General features: G+C 35.8%; 1 protein-coding gene and 1 long non-coding RNA gene across 6 annotated transcripts in view; one reads left to right on the forward strand and one right to left on the reverse strand.

Annotated features, from left to right (window-relative positions):
• LOC132359655 (uncharacterized) overlaps positions 1 to 16547 on the forward strand; it is a 134393-nt gene that overhangs the window by 98242 nt on the left and 19604 nt on the right. The window lies entirely within an intron of this gene.
• HEATR5A (HEAT repeat containing 5A) overlaps positions 1 to 16547 on the reverse strand; it is a 113960-nt gene that overhangs the window by 52700 nt on the left and 44713 nt on the right. For all 5 annotated transcript variants that reach the window (XM_059914042.1, XM_059914039.1, XM_059914041.1 and 2 more), the window contains exons 12-14: positions 15365 to 15517; positions 14246 to 14345; positions 1898 to 2007 (exon numbers count right to left, since the gene is read on the reverse strand). In XM_059914042.1, coding sequence (XP_059770025.1) covers positions 1898 to 2007; positions 14246 to 14345; positions 15365 to 15517 — 363 coding nt within the window. The remainder of the gene's footprint in view (positions 1 to 1897; positions 2008 to 14245; positions 14346 to 15364; positions 15518 to 16547) is intronic.

The following is a 16547-nucleotide window of genomic DNA, read 5'->3' on the forward strand; positions in this document are numbered from 1 at the left end:
TTTCTTTTTTCAACAAGTTAGTTCATAGTAATTCCTGACTTCATCTCCCAGTGAACACTCTGGAACTGATTTAAAATCTATACACTAGTATATTCATTATTCCTTAAAGACTTCTGATTGCATTCCCAAACTCCAATTCTGAGAAAATAGTACAAGACTTTGTTGTTCTCTTTAAGTCCTTCAAGGGCGGACTTATATTATCATTTATCAGAAGATACACTGTGGATTTTAAGTTGATATCCTAATATTCCTGTATGGTTAATGAAGACTTCAAAAAAATCAATTTTTTCATCTGTAGTTTGAGACAGACCTATCACTAAGCTTTGTCTATTTATTAAGTCTCTACTAGGTTACTTATAAATGGATTGGCAGCACAGCATGAAACAGACCTATGTTATCTTGATTCCACTATTTACTGGATACATAAACTTGAGTTGGATTTTGTAGCCTCTTTGTGCCTTTATCTGTCAAATGAGGAAAATGTAACTAACTCACTGTATTATCCTAAGATAAATGGGGTAATATATACAATTTCTAGTACAGCACCTGGCATACAGAAATGACTTTTTTTTTTTTAATTTTTTTTTTTTATTTATTTATATTTATTTTTGGCTGTGTTGGGTCTTCATTTCTGTGCGAGGGCTTTCTCTAGTTGCGGCAGGCGGGGGCCACTCTTCATCGCGGTGCGCGGGCCTCTCACTGTCGCGGCCTCTCTTGTTGCGGAGCACAGGCTCCAGACGCACAGGCTCAGTAATTGTGGCTCACGGGCCCAGTTGCTCCGCGGCATGTGGGATCTTCCCAGACCAGGGCTCGAACCCGTGTCCCCTGCATTGGCAGGCAGATTCTCAACCACTGCGCCACCAAGGAAGCCCCAGAAATGACTCTTGATACAGTTTCTGAGAAAGGGCAATGTATCCAGTTTTTTTCCAGAGAAGTAAATACAAAATTCTTATTTTATATCAAACATTTTGCTAGGTACATTTGTGAACCAGGAAGAGAGGTGGTAGGAACAATATCACTCACATAATGATAAAGGCCAAGACAGAAGTTATAAGTTAGTGTCAATATTTTGAACTACTGTGGTATATATTATATTGCATTTATTTGCAGAATAAAGATATAAAACAATAAAAGCAGTATTTTTACAAGAAATAGATTTGAAGAAACAATCAACTTAATATGGTTGGTTGAAAATTATAAAAATTAAAAAAAAAATAGATGCTCCCATTAGAGACAACTTTCAGCTTTCACCTCTTAAAACAAGCATCTTAAGTTATTCAGTAGTAGTAGTAATATATTTTCTTAAAACTGTATTTTAAATTTACAAGAAAAGTTTTAGAACTAATTGTAAAATAGGGGCAAGTTTATTTTACCAAATGCAGTATTCTAGTATTCCAAAGCCATCCTGGGCCTAATAAAAGCAAAACCTACATTATAAACTTTATAAAATCAATTATACCTTGGTATACTGTTCAAAATTAAACTTCTATCTGGGCAGAGTTAAGAATGGAATAGTGGAAGGAAATGTATACAACAGATAACCACTCTAGAAGGAAACTAGGAGTGGCCAAATTTCTAATAGAGTTCCATTATATATTCTGTAGAAAACCCTGGAGTAGAATCAAGACCAATCTTTGTGACTCATTCTCTCCCACACAGTGAAACTAGAGACTTTTTCTCAGAAGAGAGAACACAGCAAGAAATGAAGAAGTAGTTTTTTTTTAAAAATGTATTTTATTTACTATAAAATCGTGAACACATGGGTTAAGACTGAACTCCCTAAACCTCCTAGAAACAAAGCACTAAATAACTGCCATATAATTCATTTGTTCAGGTATTACTTTCCAGGCACTGTATTAGCCACAAACAGTAAAACATTTTGTTGTAAGGCACATACCTTCATAGGTTTCAGGAGGTAATAAGATCAACAATTCATAAAGCCTTTGTCTATAAACTACTGATGGTGTTTTCAAAGGACTTCCATATGTTTTTAGTATTGAAGAAAGCCTTAAAGTAAAAGAAAAAATACATCTTAAGTATGTAAGTTATACAACAACGTATAAATATTCAACATGTTGACATATAAAGTAGCTATATATAATTAGTGAACATTAGCGCTGCTTTTATTATATTTTATAATGTGTGACTTTAAAAGAGGAATTATAAGCATCACACATGAAAACTATTTTGCTATCTTTTCTACACACTTCATAAAACTATATATTCAGCTAAGATTTCTAAGGCTATATCTTGTCTAGAAGCTGCAGCTCTTACTAAACTCCAAAATTTACAACATTGCATTTGTGAAAAATAAAGTCTATTACATAGAAAAGGAACAGGCCAAAGAAACAAACAAATTGAAGACACAAATACCTAGAGAAAAATCCAAGTGTCTGTTAGAAACTTGGTCTGGAATGTGATCACCAAATAAAAATGAATCATCAAAATACACAAAACCATAAAACAAATTCTCTTTTAATAAAGCACAAGCTAAGCCAATGTTTCCCTAAAAGTTCCAGTCATAAAATCTCTTAACACTTCCTGTGTTCACTCTCTTCTTTCACGTTCATGTACTTTTAAAAATCTTCTATTCATTCTCACTACTGGTATTAAGACATCATTTTACTGATATTCATTCATCTAACAAATATTTAGTAAAGGATTACTACTTTTTGCCAAGGTACCACGTTATCAATTGGAGTAGTTTTCATCTCCTGTAGCAATAGAGAAATTCAGTGGAATTACTTTTGTTGTGCCACTGGAATAAATCCACTATGCTGTCACAGAATGAGATTTCCAGGTACTCTTAAGAAATTCTGGCAATGTTTATTCATTTGTATTTTCTAGAAAAATACTGCTTCCTTTTACTTGTTTCTAGATGAAAAGAGAGTTATCTTTAACTTGTCATTTTATTAAAAAAGAAAAACTTGGTTCCATTTTTTATCTTTCAGGTTAGTAAACAACATTTATAAAACCTGGGTAGAAGTTTTTTAGTTATGAAAGTTAAGAATAAATCCACTGTAATTTCTATTTCTCTAAAACAAGACTGGAAGAATTACAGCTGACATATGAAAACTATTTAAATCGTATTGACAAAACATTAAGAAATTACAAGTTATATTCTTAAAAATCCTGCAACATTCATTTAGTTTAAATACAACAGAATTTAGTTCAGAGGGTTGTTTGCATGTGTGTGTTTAAAGAAAATAAGATTTATACAACAAAATAAGAACTTAGGAAAGCATTCCTAGGGCTTTCTGCTTCTATAAATAGGGTAGATTAGAGTCTCTGAAGGGCCTTCCTCTATAAATACACTTAGATCCTGGATAAAAGATAATTAGCATTGCTAGACTTGAAGAAAGGGACTTTTCCAAGGCTAACCTCCACCCCCCCAAACAAACAAACATAAAATGCATGAAACAAAACATGAGCTGAAATCAGAGTGGGAACACCAATACCAATAACAACAAAAGAACTTCAATTGAGCTTGTGCCCCTGGCAAGGTAGTGTTGATAAATGGGATCTCCTGAAGGTAGTTTAAATGGTCCCAGGTCCTGGCAGAGGCAAAGGCCTATTGAATTAAACCCAGCTGAAGAGAAAATTAGTGAACTGGAAGAGACAGCAGAATAAATCACCCAGAAAACAGCAGAAAGAAAAGGAAAAATATATATATTAGAAAAAGATTAAGAGACATGGAAGACAATACAAAAAGACTGAAAATTTGTTTAATCACAGCTCCAGAAGGAAAGTTTAACAAGAACGGAAAACAGGCAATATTTGAAGGGATAACAGCCACTTTTCCAGAACTCCTGAAAGACATGAATCCAACAAAATATATAGCAAATCGGATAAAGAAATTCACAAATTGCCAGTTTAAAGCAGAAATTGTGAGATTCAATTTTTAAGAACTCCAATTATATGCAGTTTATGATATACCTAAAAACACAGTGACATGGAAAAAGACATACCACACATATAATACTGTAAACATTAGACTTTAATCAAAAATAATTACTAAGGATGAAGAGAGTTATTGTATAATGATAAAAGATTCAACTCATCGGGAAGATATAATTACTTTCTCAAAATATGAAAAAGGAAAAATAAAACTTTGGAGAAAAACTGATAACCCAATATCACAGTGGAGGAGTTTAACACATCACTCTCAATTATTGATAGGTTAAACAGAGAAAAGACTAGTGAAAATAGACAGAACAATGTGACTAAAAGAACAACATTTGTCACAGAGCAAGTCTCAACAAATTTAAAAGGACAAGTAACATACAGATCACATTCACTAAGTACAATGCAATTACGTTAACAATCAGTAACAAAACTGCAAGCTAAAAACTGTTCCATACATTCAGAAACTTAAAAACATACTTCTAAACAACTTCAAAGAAATTATAATGAAATTATAAAACACATAAAACTGAAAAAATAATACATTTCAATACTTGTAGGATTCAGCAACTGGACCCTTACAGGGAAAATTATGGCCTTAGCTTATATTAAAAGAATTAAAAGAAATTCAATGAGCTAAGCATTCAAATTAAGGTATCAGAAGAAGAACAAGAATTTAAGAAAATGGGAATAATAACAAGCAATAATTAATGAAATAGAAAACAAGTTCAAGTTTCATTCACGATGGCGGAGTAGAAGGACGTGCGCTCATTCCCTCTTGTGAGAGCACCGGAATCACAACTAACTGGGGAACAATCATTGACAGGAAGATACTGGAACTCACAATAAAAAGATACCCCACATCCAAAGGCAAAGGAGAAGCCACAATGAGACGGTAGGAGGGCGCACTCACAATAAAATCAAATCCCATAACCGCTTGGTGGATGACTCACAAACTGGAGAACAATTATACCACAGAAGTCTACCCACTGGAGTGAAGGTTCTGAGCTCCACGTCAGGCTTCCCAACCTGGGGGTCTCGCAACGGGAGGAGGAATTCCCAGAGAATCAGACTTTGAAGGCTAGCGGGATTTGATTGCAGGACTTCAACAGGACTGGGGGAAACAGAGACTCTCTTGGAGGGCACACACAAAGTGGTGTGCACATCAGGACCCAGGGGGAAGGAGCAGTGACCCCATAGGAGACTGAACCAGACCTATCTGCTAGTGTTGGAGGGTCTCCTGCAGAGGCAGGGGGTGGCTGTGGCTCACTGAGGGGACAAGGACACTGGCAGCAGAAGTTCTGGGAAGTACTCCTTGGCATGAGCCCTCCCAGAGTCTGCCATTAGCCCTAGCAAAGAGCCTGTAGCCTCCAGTGCTGGGTCACCTCAGGCCAAACAACCAATAGGGAGGGAACGCAGTCCCACCCATCAGCAGACAAGCAGATTAAAGTTTTACTGAGCTCTACCCACCACCAGTTCCTCCCATCAGGAAGCTTGCATAAGCCTCTTAGATAGCCTCATCCACCAGAGGGCAGAGAGCAGGAGGAAGAAGAACTACAATCCTGCAGACTGTGGAACAAAAACCACATTCACAGAAAGACAGACAAAATGAAAAGGCAGAGGACTATGTACCAGATGAAGGAACAAGATAAAACCCCAGAAAAACAACTAAATGAAGTGGAGATAGGAAACCTTCCAGAAAAAGAATTCAGAATAATAATAGTGAAGATGATCCAGGACCTCAGAAAAAGAATGGAGGCAAAGATCGAGAAGATGCAAGAAATGTTTAACAAAGACCTAGAAGAATTAAAGAACAAACACCTAGAAGAATTAAAGAACAAACAAACAGAGATGGACAATACAATAACTGAAATGAAAAATACACTAGAAGGAATCAATAGCAGAATAACTGAGGCAGAAGAATGGATAAGTGACCTGGAAGACAGAATGGTGGAATTCACTGCTGCAGAACAGAATAAAGAAAAAAGAACGACAAGAAATGAAGGCTAAGAGACCTCTGGGACAAGATTAAAAACACCAACATTCACATTATAGGGATCCCAGAAGAAAAAGACAGAGAGAAAGGACCCGAGAAAATATTTTAAGAGATTAAACTTCCCCATGGGAAGGGAAATAGCCACCCGAGAAAATATTTCAAGAGATTAAACTTCCCCATGGGAAAGGAAATAGCCACCCAAAGCCAGAAAGCACAGAGAGTCCCATACAGGATAAACCCAAGGAGAAACACGCCGAAAGACATAGTAATCAAATTGACAAAAATTAAAGACAAAGAAAAATTACTGAAAGCAACAAGGGAAAAATGACAAATAACATACAAGGGAACTCCCATAAGGTTAACAGCTGATTTCTCAGCAGAAACTCTACAAGCCAGAAGGGAGTGGCACGGTATATTAAAAGTGATGAAAGGGAAGAACCTACAACCAAGATTACTCTACCCGGCAAGAATCTCATTCAGATTAAACGGAGAAATCAAAAGAAATCAAAATATTTACAGACAAGAAAAAGCTAACAGAATTCAGCACCACCAACCCAGCTCTACAACAAATGTTAAAGGAACTTCTCTAAGTGGGAAACACAAGAGAAGAAAAGGACCTACAAAAACAAACCCAAAACAAGAAAATGGTAATAGGAACATACATGTCAATAATTACCTTAAATATGAATGGATTAAATGCCCCAACCAAAAGACATAGGCTTGCTGAATGGATACAAAAACAAAAGCCATATATATGCTGTATACAAGAGACCCACTTCAGACCTAGGGACACATACAGACTGAAAGTGAGAGGATTGAAAAAGATATTCCATGCAAATGGAAATCAAAAGAAAGCTGGAGTAGCAATATTCATATCAGATAAAACAGACTTTAAAATAATGTTACAAGAGACAAGGAAGGACACTACATAATGATCAAGCGATCAATTTAAGAAGAAGACATAACAATTATAAATATATATGCACTCAGGGGCTTCCCTGGTGGTGCAGTGGTTAAGAATCTTCCTGCCAATGCAGAGGACATGGATTCGAGCCCTGGTCTGGGAACATCCCACATGCCATGGAGCAACTAAGCCAGTGCACCACAACTACTGAGCCTGCGCTCTAGAGCCCATGAGCCACAACTACTGAAGCCCACATGCTTAGAGCCCATGCTCCGCAACAAGAGAAGCCACTGTAATGAGAAGTCCGCACACCACAATGAAGAGTAGCCCCTGCTCGCCGCAACTAGAGAAAGCCTGCGCGCAGCAACAAAGACCCAATGCAGCCAAAAATAAAATAAATTAATTATAAATAAATAAATAAATATGCACCCAACATAGGAGCACATCAATACATAAGGCAAATGATAACAGCTATAAAACAAGAAATCAACAGTAACACAATACCACTGGGGGATGTTAACACCTCACTTACACCAATGGACAGATCATCCAGACATAAAATTAATAAGAAACACAACCTTTAAATGACACAACAGACCAGATAGATTTAACTGATATTTATAGGACATTCCATCTGAAAACAGCAGATTACACTTTCTTCTCAAGTGCACATGGAACATTCTTCAGGATAGATCACATGTTGGGTCACAAATCAAGCCTCAGTAAATTTAAGAAAACTGAAATCATATCAAGCATCCTTTCCAACCACAACGCTATGAGATTAGAAATAAATTACAGGGAAAAAAACGTATAAAACACAAACACATGAAGGCTAAACAATATGTTACTAAATAACCAAGAGATCACTGAAGAAATCAAAGAGGAAATAAAAAAATACCCAGAGACAAAAGTCAATGAAAACATGACGATCCAAAACTTACGGGATGTAGCAAAAGCAGTTCTAAGAGGGAAGTTTATAGCAATACAATCCTACCTCAAGCAACAAGAAAAATCTCAAATAAACAATCTAACCTTACAACTAAAGGAACTAGAGAAAGAAGAACAAAACCCAAAGTTAGTAGAAGGAAAGAAATCATAAAGATCAGAGCAGAAATAAATGAAATAGAAACAAAGAAAACAAAAGCAAAGATCAATAAAACTAAAAGTTGGTTTTTTGAGAAGATAAAATTGATAAACCTTTAGCCAGACTCATCAAGAAAAAGAAGGAGAAGACTCAAATCAACAGAATCAGAAATGAAAAAGGAGAAGTTATAACGGACACTGCAGAAATACAAAGCATCCTAAGAGACTACTACATGCAACTCTTTGCCAATAAAATGGACAACCTGGAAGAAATGGATAAATTCACAGAAAGGTATAACCTTCCAAGACTGAACCAGGAAGAAATAGAAAATATGAACAGACCAATCACAAGCAATGAAGTTGAAACTGTGATTAAAAATCATCCAACAGAAGTCCAGGACCAGATGGCTTCACAGGTGAATTCTATCAAACATTTAGAGAAAAGCTCACACCCATCCTTCTCAAACTCTTCCAAAAAATTGTAGAGGAGGGAACACTCCTAAAGTCATTCTACGAGGCCACCATCACCCTGATACCAAAACCAGACAGGGATACTATAAAAAAAGAAAATTACAGACCAATATCACTGATGAATATAGATGCAAAAATCATGAACAAAATACTAGCAAACAGAATCCAACAACACATTAAAAGGATCATACACCATGATCAAGTGGGATTTATCCCAGGGATGCAAGTATTTTTCAATATATGCAAATCAATCAATGTGATACACCATATTAACAAACTGAAGAATAAAAACCATATGATCATCTCAATAGATGCAGAAAAAGTTTCTGACAAAATTCAACACCCATTTATGATAAAAACTCTCCAGAAAGTGGGCATAGATGGAACCTACCTCAACACAATAAAGGCCATATATGACAAACCCACAGCGAACATTGTTCTCAATGGTGAAAAAATGAAAGCATTTCCTCTAAGATCAGGAACAAGACAAAGATGTCCACTCTCATCACTATTATTCAACATAGCCTTGGAAGTCCATTTACCACTGCAACAAAAAGAATAAAATACCTAGGAATAAACCTACCTAAAGAGGCAAAAGACCTGTATGTGGAAAACTGTAAGACACTGATGAAAGAAATCGAAGATGATAAAAACAGATGGAGAGATATACCATGTTTGTGGATTGGAAGAATCAATATTGTGAAAATGACTATACTACCCAAAGCAATCTACAGATTCAATGCAATCCCTATCATATTACCAATGGCATTTTTTACAGAACTAGAACATAAAATCTTAAAATATGTACGAAGACACAAAAGATCCCGAATAGCCAAAGCAATTTTGAGGGAAAAAAACAGAGTTGGAGGAATCAGACTCACTGACTTCAGACTATACTACAAAGCTACAGAAATCAAGACAATATGGTACTGGCACAAAAACAGAAATATAGATCAATGGAACAAGATAGAAAGCCCAGAGATAAACCCACGCACCTATGGTCAACTAATCTATGACAAAGGAGGCAAAGATATACAATGGAGAAAAGACAGTCTCTTCAATAAGTGGTGCTGGGAAAACTGGACAGCTACATGTAGAAGAATGAAATTAGAACACTCCCTAACACCATACACAAAAATAAACTCAAAATGGATTGAAGACCTAAATGTAAGACCAGACACTATAAAACTCTTAGAGGAAAACAGGAAGAATACTCTTTGACATAAATCACAGCAAGATCTTTTTTGACCCACCTTCTAGAGTAATGGAAATAAAACCAAAAATAAACAAATAGGACCTAATGAAATTTAAAAGCTTTTGCACAGCAAAGGAAACTATAAACAAGAAGAAAAGACAACCCTCAGAATGGGAGAAAATATTTGCAAACGAAACAACGGACAAAGGATTAATCTCCAAAATATATAAAAGTTCATGCAGCTCAATATGAAAAAAACAAACAACCCAATCAAAAAATGGGCAGGAAACCGAAGTGGACATTTCTCCAAAGAAGACATACAGATGGCCAAGAGGCACATCACTAATTATTAGAGAAATGCAAATCAAAACTACAACGAGCTATCACCTCACACCAGTCAGAATGGCCATCATCAAAAAACCTACAAACAATAAATGCTGGAGACTGTGTGGAGAAAACGGAACCCTCTTGTACTGTTGGTGGGAAGGAAAATTGATACAGCCACTATGGAGAACAGTATGGAGATTCCTTAAAAAACTAAAAATAGAATTACCATATGACCCAGCAATCCCCCTACTGGGCATATACCCAGAGAAAACCGTAATTCAAAGAGACACAGGCAGCCCAGTGTTCACTGCAGCACTATTTACAATAGCCAGGTCATGGAGCAACCTAAATGCCCGTTGACAGACAAATGGATAAAGAAGATGTGGTACATATATACAAAGGAATATTAGCCATAAAAAGGAACGAAATTGGGTCATTTATAGACGTGGATGGACATAGAGACTGTCATACAGAGTGAAGTAAGTCAGAAAGAGAAAAACAAATATCGTATATTAACGCATATATGTGGAATCTAGAAAAATGGTACAGATGAACCAGTTTTCAAGGCAGAAATAGAGACACAGATGTAGAGAACAAACGTATGGACACCAAGGGGGGAAAGCAGGGGGTGGGGGTGGTGGTGTGATGAATTGGGAGATTGGGATTGACATGTATACACTGATATGTATAAAATGGATGACTAATAAGAACCTGCTGTATAAAAAAAATAAAATAAAATTCAAAAAAAACCCCAAGTTCAACATAAGCAAAGTTATTCTTTGTACAGGTTAATAAAACAGATAAACCTCTCATGAGATGGATCAGGAAAAACAAAAGAGAAGGCATATTGAAAACTAATCAGGAATGGATGAAGGGACATTATAGATATAGCAGAGATTAAGACAATAAGAGAACATTAAGAAAAATTTCATGCCAAAAAATGTGAAGATGAAGATGCAATGGCAAAATTCCTGGAAAAAATCTAACAAACAAGCAAAACAAACCCCCAAACCAGACCTCAAACAGTTAAAGCAATTAAGGAAATGAAATATGTAGTTTAAAAAAAATTTTCCACAAAGAAAACAGCCGGTCCAGACTGTTTTACAGACAGGTGGTTTCATGTGACACATTATTCCAATCTCCTAAAAGCCCCTCCACAGAACTTGATGAAACATTCACCTACCTCATTCCATGAGGCTAGTATAACTGATGAAAACCTGAGGAAGGCATCCAAGAAAGAAAATTATAGGGCAGTCACACTGATGAATACATGTGGAGAAATCCAAACATAAGCAAACCAAATCCAGAAGTTAACAAAAAAAGATAATTATTTCCAAGCTCAGTTTATCCCAAGAATGCAACCAAGTAAAAAATTAGTCAACAGGGCTTCCCTGGTGGCGCAGTGGTTGAGAATCTGCCTGCCAATGCAGGGGATACGGGTTCGAGCCCTGGTCTGGGAGGATCCCACATGCCGCGGAGCAGCTGGGCCCGTGAGCCACAATTGCTGAGCCTGCGTGTCTGGAGCCTATGCTCCGCAACAAGAGAGGCCACGATAGTGAGAGGCCCGCGCACTGCGATGAGGAGTGGCCCCCGCTTGCCGCAACTGGAGAAGGCCCTCGCACAGAAACAAAGACCCAACACAACCAAAAATAAATAAATAAATAAAAATTAAAAAAAAAATTAGTCAATAAAATTTTTTACATTAAAGTTATCAGATTAAACCACTTTATAAAACATCAAAACTCATTCACAATAAAAAACCAAACCAAACAAACAAAAAACCAAACCAAAACAAAATGTGGATAACTAAGAAGAGGATACTTTCTTAATCTGATAAAGAGCATCTACTAAAAAGCCTGTATCAAGCATCATTCATATTTGTGAAACATGAGAAACATTCCCTTTAACAAACCACTTCTCTTCAGTTTTAAGTGGTAGTCATCTAGTTAGCACGTTAAGGGGAGAGAAAGAATACAAATGAATATATGAGTAAATATCATAAGGGGAGAAATCCTAAAGAATCTACAAACAAATGCTTGATATAGGAAAATTTAGCAAGGTGGCTGGATATAAGATCAATTACATGTTTTAATACAATAGCAATAAAGAGATTATACACACACACACACACACACACACACACACACACACTCCCACATACTTATTTAATAACTGCAAAGAAAAATATGAAGTATCTAGCTAAGAAGAGATTTTTTTAAAAGACATATAAGACTTTTACATAGAAAAAATTTTATACTTTGTAAACAACCTCAACAACAGGAGAGGTATCATGTTTATGGGTATTATAGAAATACCAATTATCTTCAAGTTTATCTACAGATTCAATTTAACTCCAATTAAAATTTCAACAAGAGACAATCAATTGCCAAAAAGGGCCAAATTATGCCTAAAGATGAATAAGGCCAAAAACCTTGCTCTAACAGACACTAAAATTTATTATAAAGACAATGTGGTATGGGCACAGAAATGGGCAAACACACAAATGGAATACAATAGAGAGCACAGAAACAGACCATGTCTATATGGCAATATAATACACAACAAAGGTGAATGGCAGTCACCAGAGAGAGGAAGCATGGATTTCTTTAGTAAAGTATGGGACAATTTGTTATCCATATTAAAAAAGAAAATGAAATTGGAACCCTACCTCACTACAAACATAAAAATAAATTCCAGATAGATTAATGACTTGAATGTGAAGGACAAAAACCTTAAACATTTTAGAGAGAAATAAAAGAAAGTATCTTTATAACCCTGAAGAAAGATTTTTTAAATCAAAAGACAGAAAGTACTAACCAAGAAGTAAAAGGCTGATAAATTTGACATTTAAATTAAGAATGTCTGTGGGGCCTGGGTTCAGTCCCTGGCTGGGGAACTAAGATCCTGCAAGGGGTGTGGCACAGCCAAAAAAAAAAAAAAAAAAAAAACCATGTCTATTAATCAAAACACAATGTTACCTAAAAATAGGTACAGATATGCATGAATTGGGATTTCACAGAAGGGGAAATAGTGAGGAACAATAAACATATAGAACGGCACTTAAAGCATCAGGAACCAGATATATAAGGTAAGATCATAACAAGATACCAATTTACACCTACTGCATTAACCAGAGTTGATGTCTGAGTAAGTGTTGGTGAAGAAGTGGACTGAAGGGTACTCCCATATACTATTGATATACATACGCAAAAATTTTGGAAAATAGTTTGGATATTTCATTGACAGGAGGGTAAATTGCTGTACATTCACACAATTAAATATTATACAGCAACCGAAAAGAATGAACAAGCTGACACATAGAGGAAGTGTAGAAATATCATGTTGAGTAAAACAAGCAAGTCTCAGAAACAGTATGATACCATTTGCCTGATCAAAACCAAGCAAAACTAAACAAGGTACTGTTTAGGGAAACATGTATATGTGATACACTTTTTAAAAATGCAAGAGAATGACAACTCTAAAACTCAGGGTAGTGATTACCTCTAAACTAAGGCAGAAAGAATGGTATTAGAGAGGAGCACACATATAACTTCAATAGTATCAGTGTTCTTGTCCAGGGATAGCTAAATCCAGCCCATTGCCTGTTTTTGTAAATAAAGTTTTACTGGAACACATTCATTCATTTACAGATTAGCTATGATTGCTTTTAAGCTACAACAGAATTGAGTAGGTACAAAAGAGACTGACTGGGCCAAAAAGCCTAAAATATTTACTCTCTGGCCCTTTACAGCAAACCTTCATTAACCTCTGTGCTAGTTGCGCTGAATTCACAGGTTTTCACTTTATTATGACACTTCATAAGCCATAATCTTAACTGTATTTTTCTGTATACATAAAATGTTATATCATTAAATACCTTTTGGAAAGACTTTCTCTAAACTGTACATTTTATTAACTGGGAAATTATAAGTGACCAGGACATAAATTGGATTTTTAAAAAATGTAAGTCAAATGTATGAAAATATAAACAACAAAAACCTGAAACTGTTAACAAGTATCTGGTTCTTAAGAACACAGAATAGCACTAACAAACCAATAAAATGCATACCTGAAAAGGTTAACAGGCTTAATATTTAATTTCTTGGTTAAATCTGACTGTATGGAAGATACATTATCCACCAAATAACTTTCCTTCCCTTTTAATATGTACTTTTCTTTCAAGATCCTAGCCTAAAAAATAAAAAAAAATCACATAACTAAATGTTTGCCTTCCTCTGCAAATGGAAAATCATTCACCAACCACAGAAACTTGGCATTATTAAGGTACTTAATAAGATATTACATAACTAGAGGGTAACTCATTGCTATTAAAAATTTTTATCAAGTCTATATAGCGGATCCTTACAGAGTTAGCAAATCCACAGCGCAAGGAAGTGGTGGAAGAAGATGCTGAATTACTTCCTCAGTAAGGAGATCACCACAGTGGGAAACAAAGCTCTTGATAGCTGAAAAATAGAACAGACTTTTACTTAGCAGAGTGCAATGAACCATGAAGAAAGCATTCAATTATGGTACAGCATTTGTATTTTTGTTAGAGGAATAAAGAAATGTGCTAAAACCAAAAAAATTCTTGAAACTCTAGTAAAATAAAAGGAAGCTAGTGTCTTCTACCTCCAATCAAACTAAAAAAAACAAAACAAAACAACAACAAAAAAACCCCCAAACTTTCTAGAATTACTAAAAGAGACCAACAACCAAATTAACAAAATGTTGCTTTCCTGGGATTTTACTCAGCCCTTGAGCTCAGAAGTAGCAGCTTAGACCCTCAAGTTTGTCAGTTCTACACTAGTTCTAAGGAACCAGGCTGACTTTTAAGTCAGCATGTTAGGTTTTATAGATGTTACCTGAAACACACAAGTTTTTATAAGGAGTTATTTCATATGTAGAATAAAGTGAATATTTAAAAGTTAGATTCAGTTTCAAGGAAGCACTGATTTTGGTTTTGTTTGTTTATTCATGGCATTTTTACTCTTAAAAAAGATGGTTTTTAAGAAAATGTGCTTCAAAAAAAAATCAGTGCTTCCATGTCTTTTCAGGGAACCTACGGCTCCTTAAGCTCAAATTTTCATGGTGGATGCTATTTTTTAATGGTCTATGTGTTGTAGAAGGGTATAACTTTCACATATAAAAAACTAAATGGAAACCATATTTAGTCAATGCTAATTAAATTCAACCCTAGTTTTTCTGAAAAGAGGAATGAATGCCTACTTAACATAAAGCAATCTTAACATTTCTCAACTGATCACATTATAATAAAACATGTATCCTAAGGATAAGGACATGTAAATTTGGTTTATTACATCATACTTCTGTTATAATCACCAACTAATCAATTATGTTCAATAAAAAAAAACCCCAGAAGCAGATTTTTCCCCCAAACTTAAATAAAACATACAAGTATATGTAAAGTTAAAGGATGCAAAAAGCCAGAGGAAAAGGAGAGAAAAGACTAAACTCAACCTACCACAGAGAGCACCAGCTCGTCCTTCCAAGGTTACCTGCCATGTAAAGGAATCTCCTCGGCTCTTTTCTGTTTCTAGATCTTTCGGAGACACTGGAAAGACACACTTCCACAACAGCAGAACTCGAGCAAGGTGATGACTGACAAATGCAGGACCTGTAATTTATTCAACTCGTCACTTGTAAAAGAACCCAAAGTGGTTACTCTTTAAAACCCTTGCCTCTTAAAGTAAACATATTTTAATCTACTACTGCTGGATTACTTTGTCCCTCTGGTTCCAATGCATGTACTACTGATCAATGACTACCTGAAGGCACTAGAGTACAGAGAGGAAAAACAAGTAACTAACAGTCAAGTCTGGGCTCTGGTGTCCTCTCTCCTACTACTGCTGTGACCTCTTTGAGCCTCAATTTCTTTTAACCGTAAAATGAAGCCAGAACTACCTGCACTGCTTATCTCCAAAGGTCTGTCCAGATCCAAACAACAGAGTGTACTTTAAAGTAGCCTGAAAAACTAATGTACTACGTAAATGCAAGGTACTATTGTTCGTAACAAATAACATTGTATTCTGAAAGTAATTCTAACTTTTGATAGCAACTTTGTTCCAGGCCAAAAATCAGATATGATACGTCTAAATGGAACTTTTTTTTTTTTAATATTTCAAAGCAACATTTAGAACTGAATACACAAACCCAGTAATGAAAGGAAATGTACTGTACAATGATAGCTTTTTATAGTTGTCCTTTGGTACCTGTGGGGGATTGGTTCTAGGACCCCACCCACCCCCACCAGATACCAAAATCCAAGGATACTTAAGTCCCTTATATAAAGTGGCATAGTACAATCTGTCCTCTATATCCGTGGATTTGGAACCCACGGATACAGAGAGCTAACTTAAGTATTTGATAGCATGCAGCATTATCAGTTAAGAAAACAGAACTAAGACATATAAAAACCCAAATGCACAGCTTCTCTCCCCAAGTAATATTCTTTAAAATTCTGGGGTTATCTTAAAATTCTCCTGTAAGTACTCCCTACTTCTTATTCCCATGTTCTGCTGACTGCATGCTTTTCTTCTGCAGTATGGCAGCACAGCATAGAACTGTACTGGGCTCTGAAGGAGACCACCTAGGTTAACATCCTGGCTCCATCCACTTACTAGCTGTTTAAACTTGGATAAGTCACT

The sequence above is a fragment of the Balaenoptera ricei genome, chromosome 2 (assembly GCF_028023285.1).
Source record: "Balaenoptera ricei isolate mBalRic1 chromosome 2, mBalRic1.hap2, whole genome shotgun sequence".
NCBI classification, from domain to species: domain Eukaryota; kingdom Metazoa; phylum Chordata; class Mammalia; order Artiodactyla; family Balaenopteridae; genus Balaenoptera; species Balaenoptera ricei.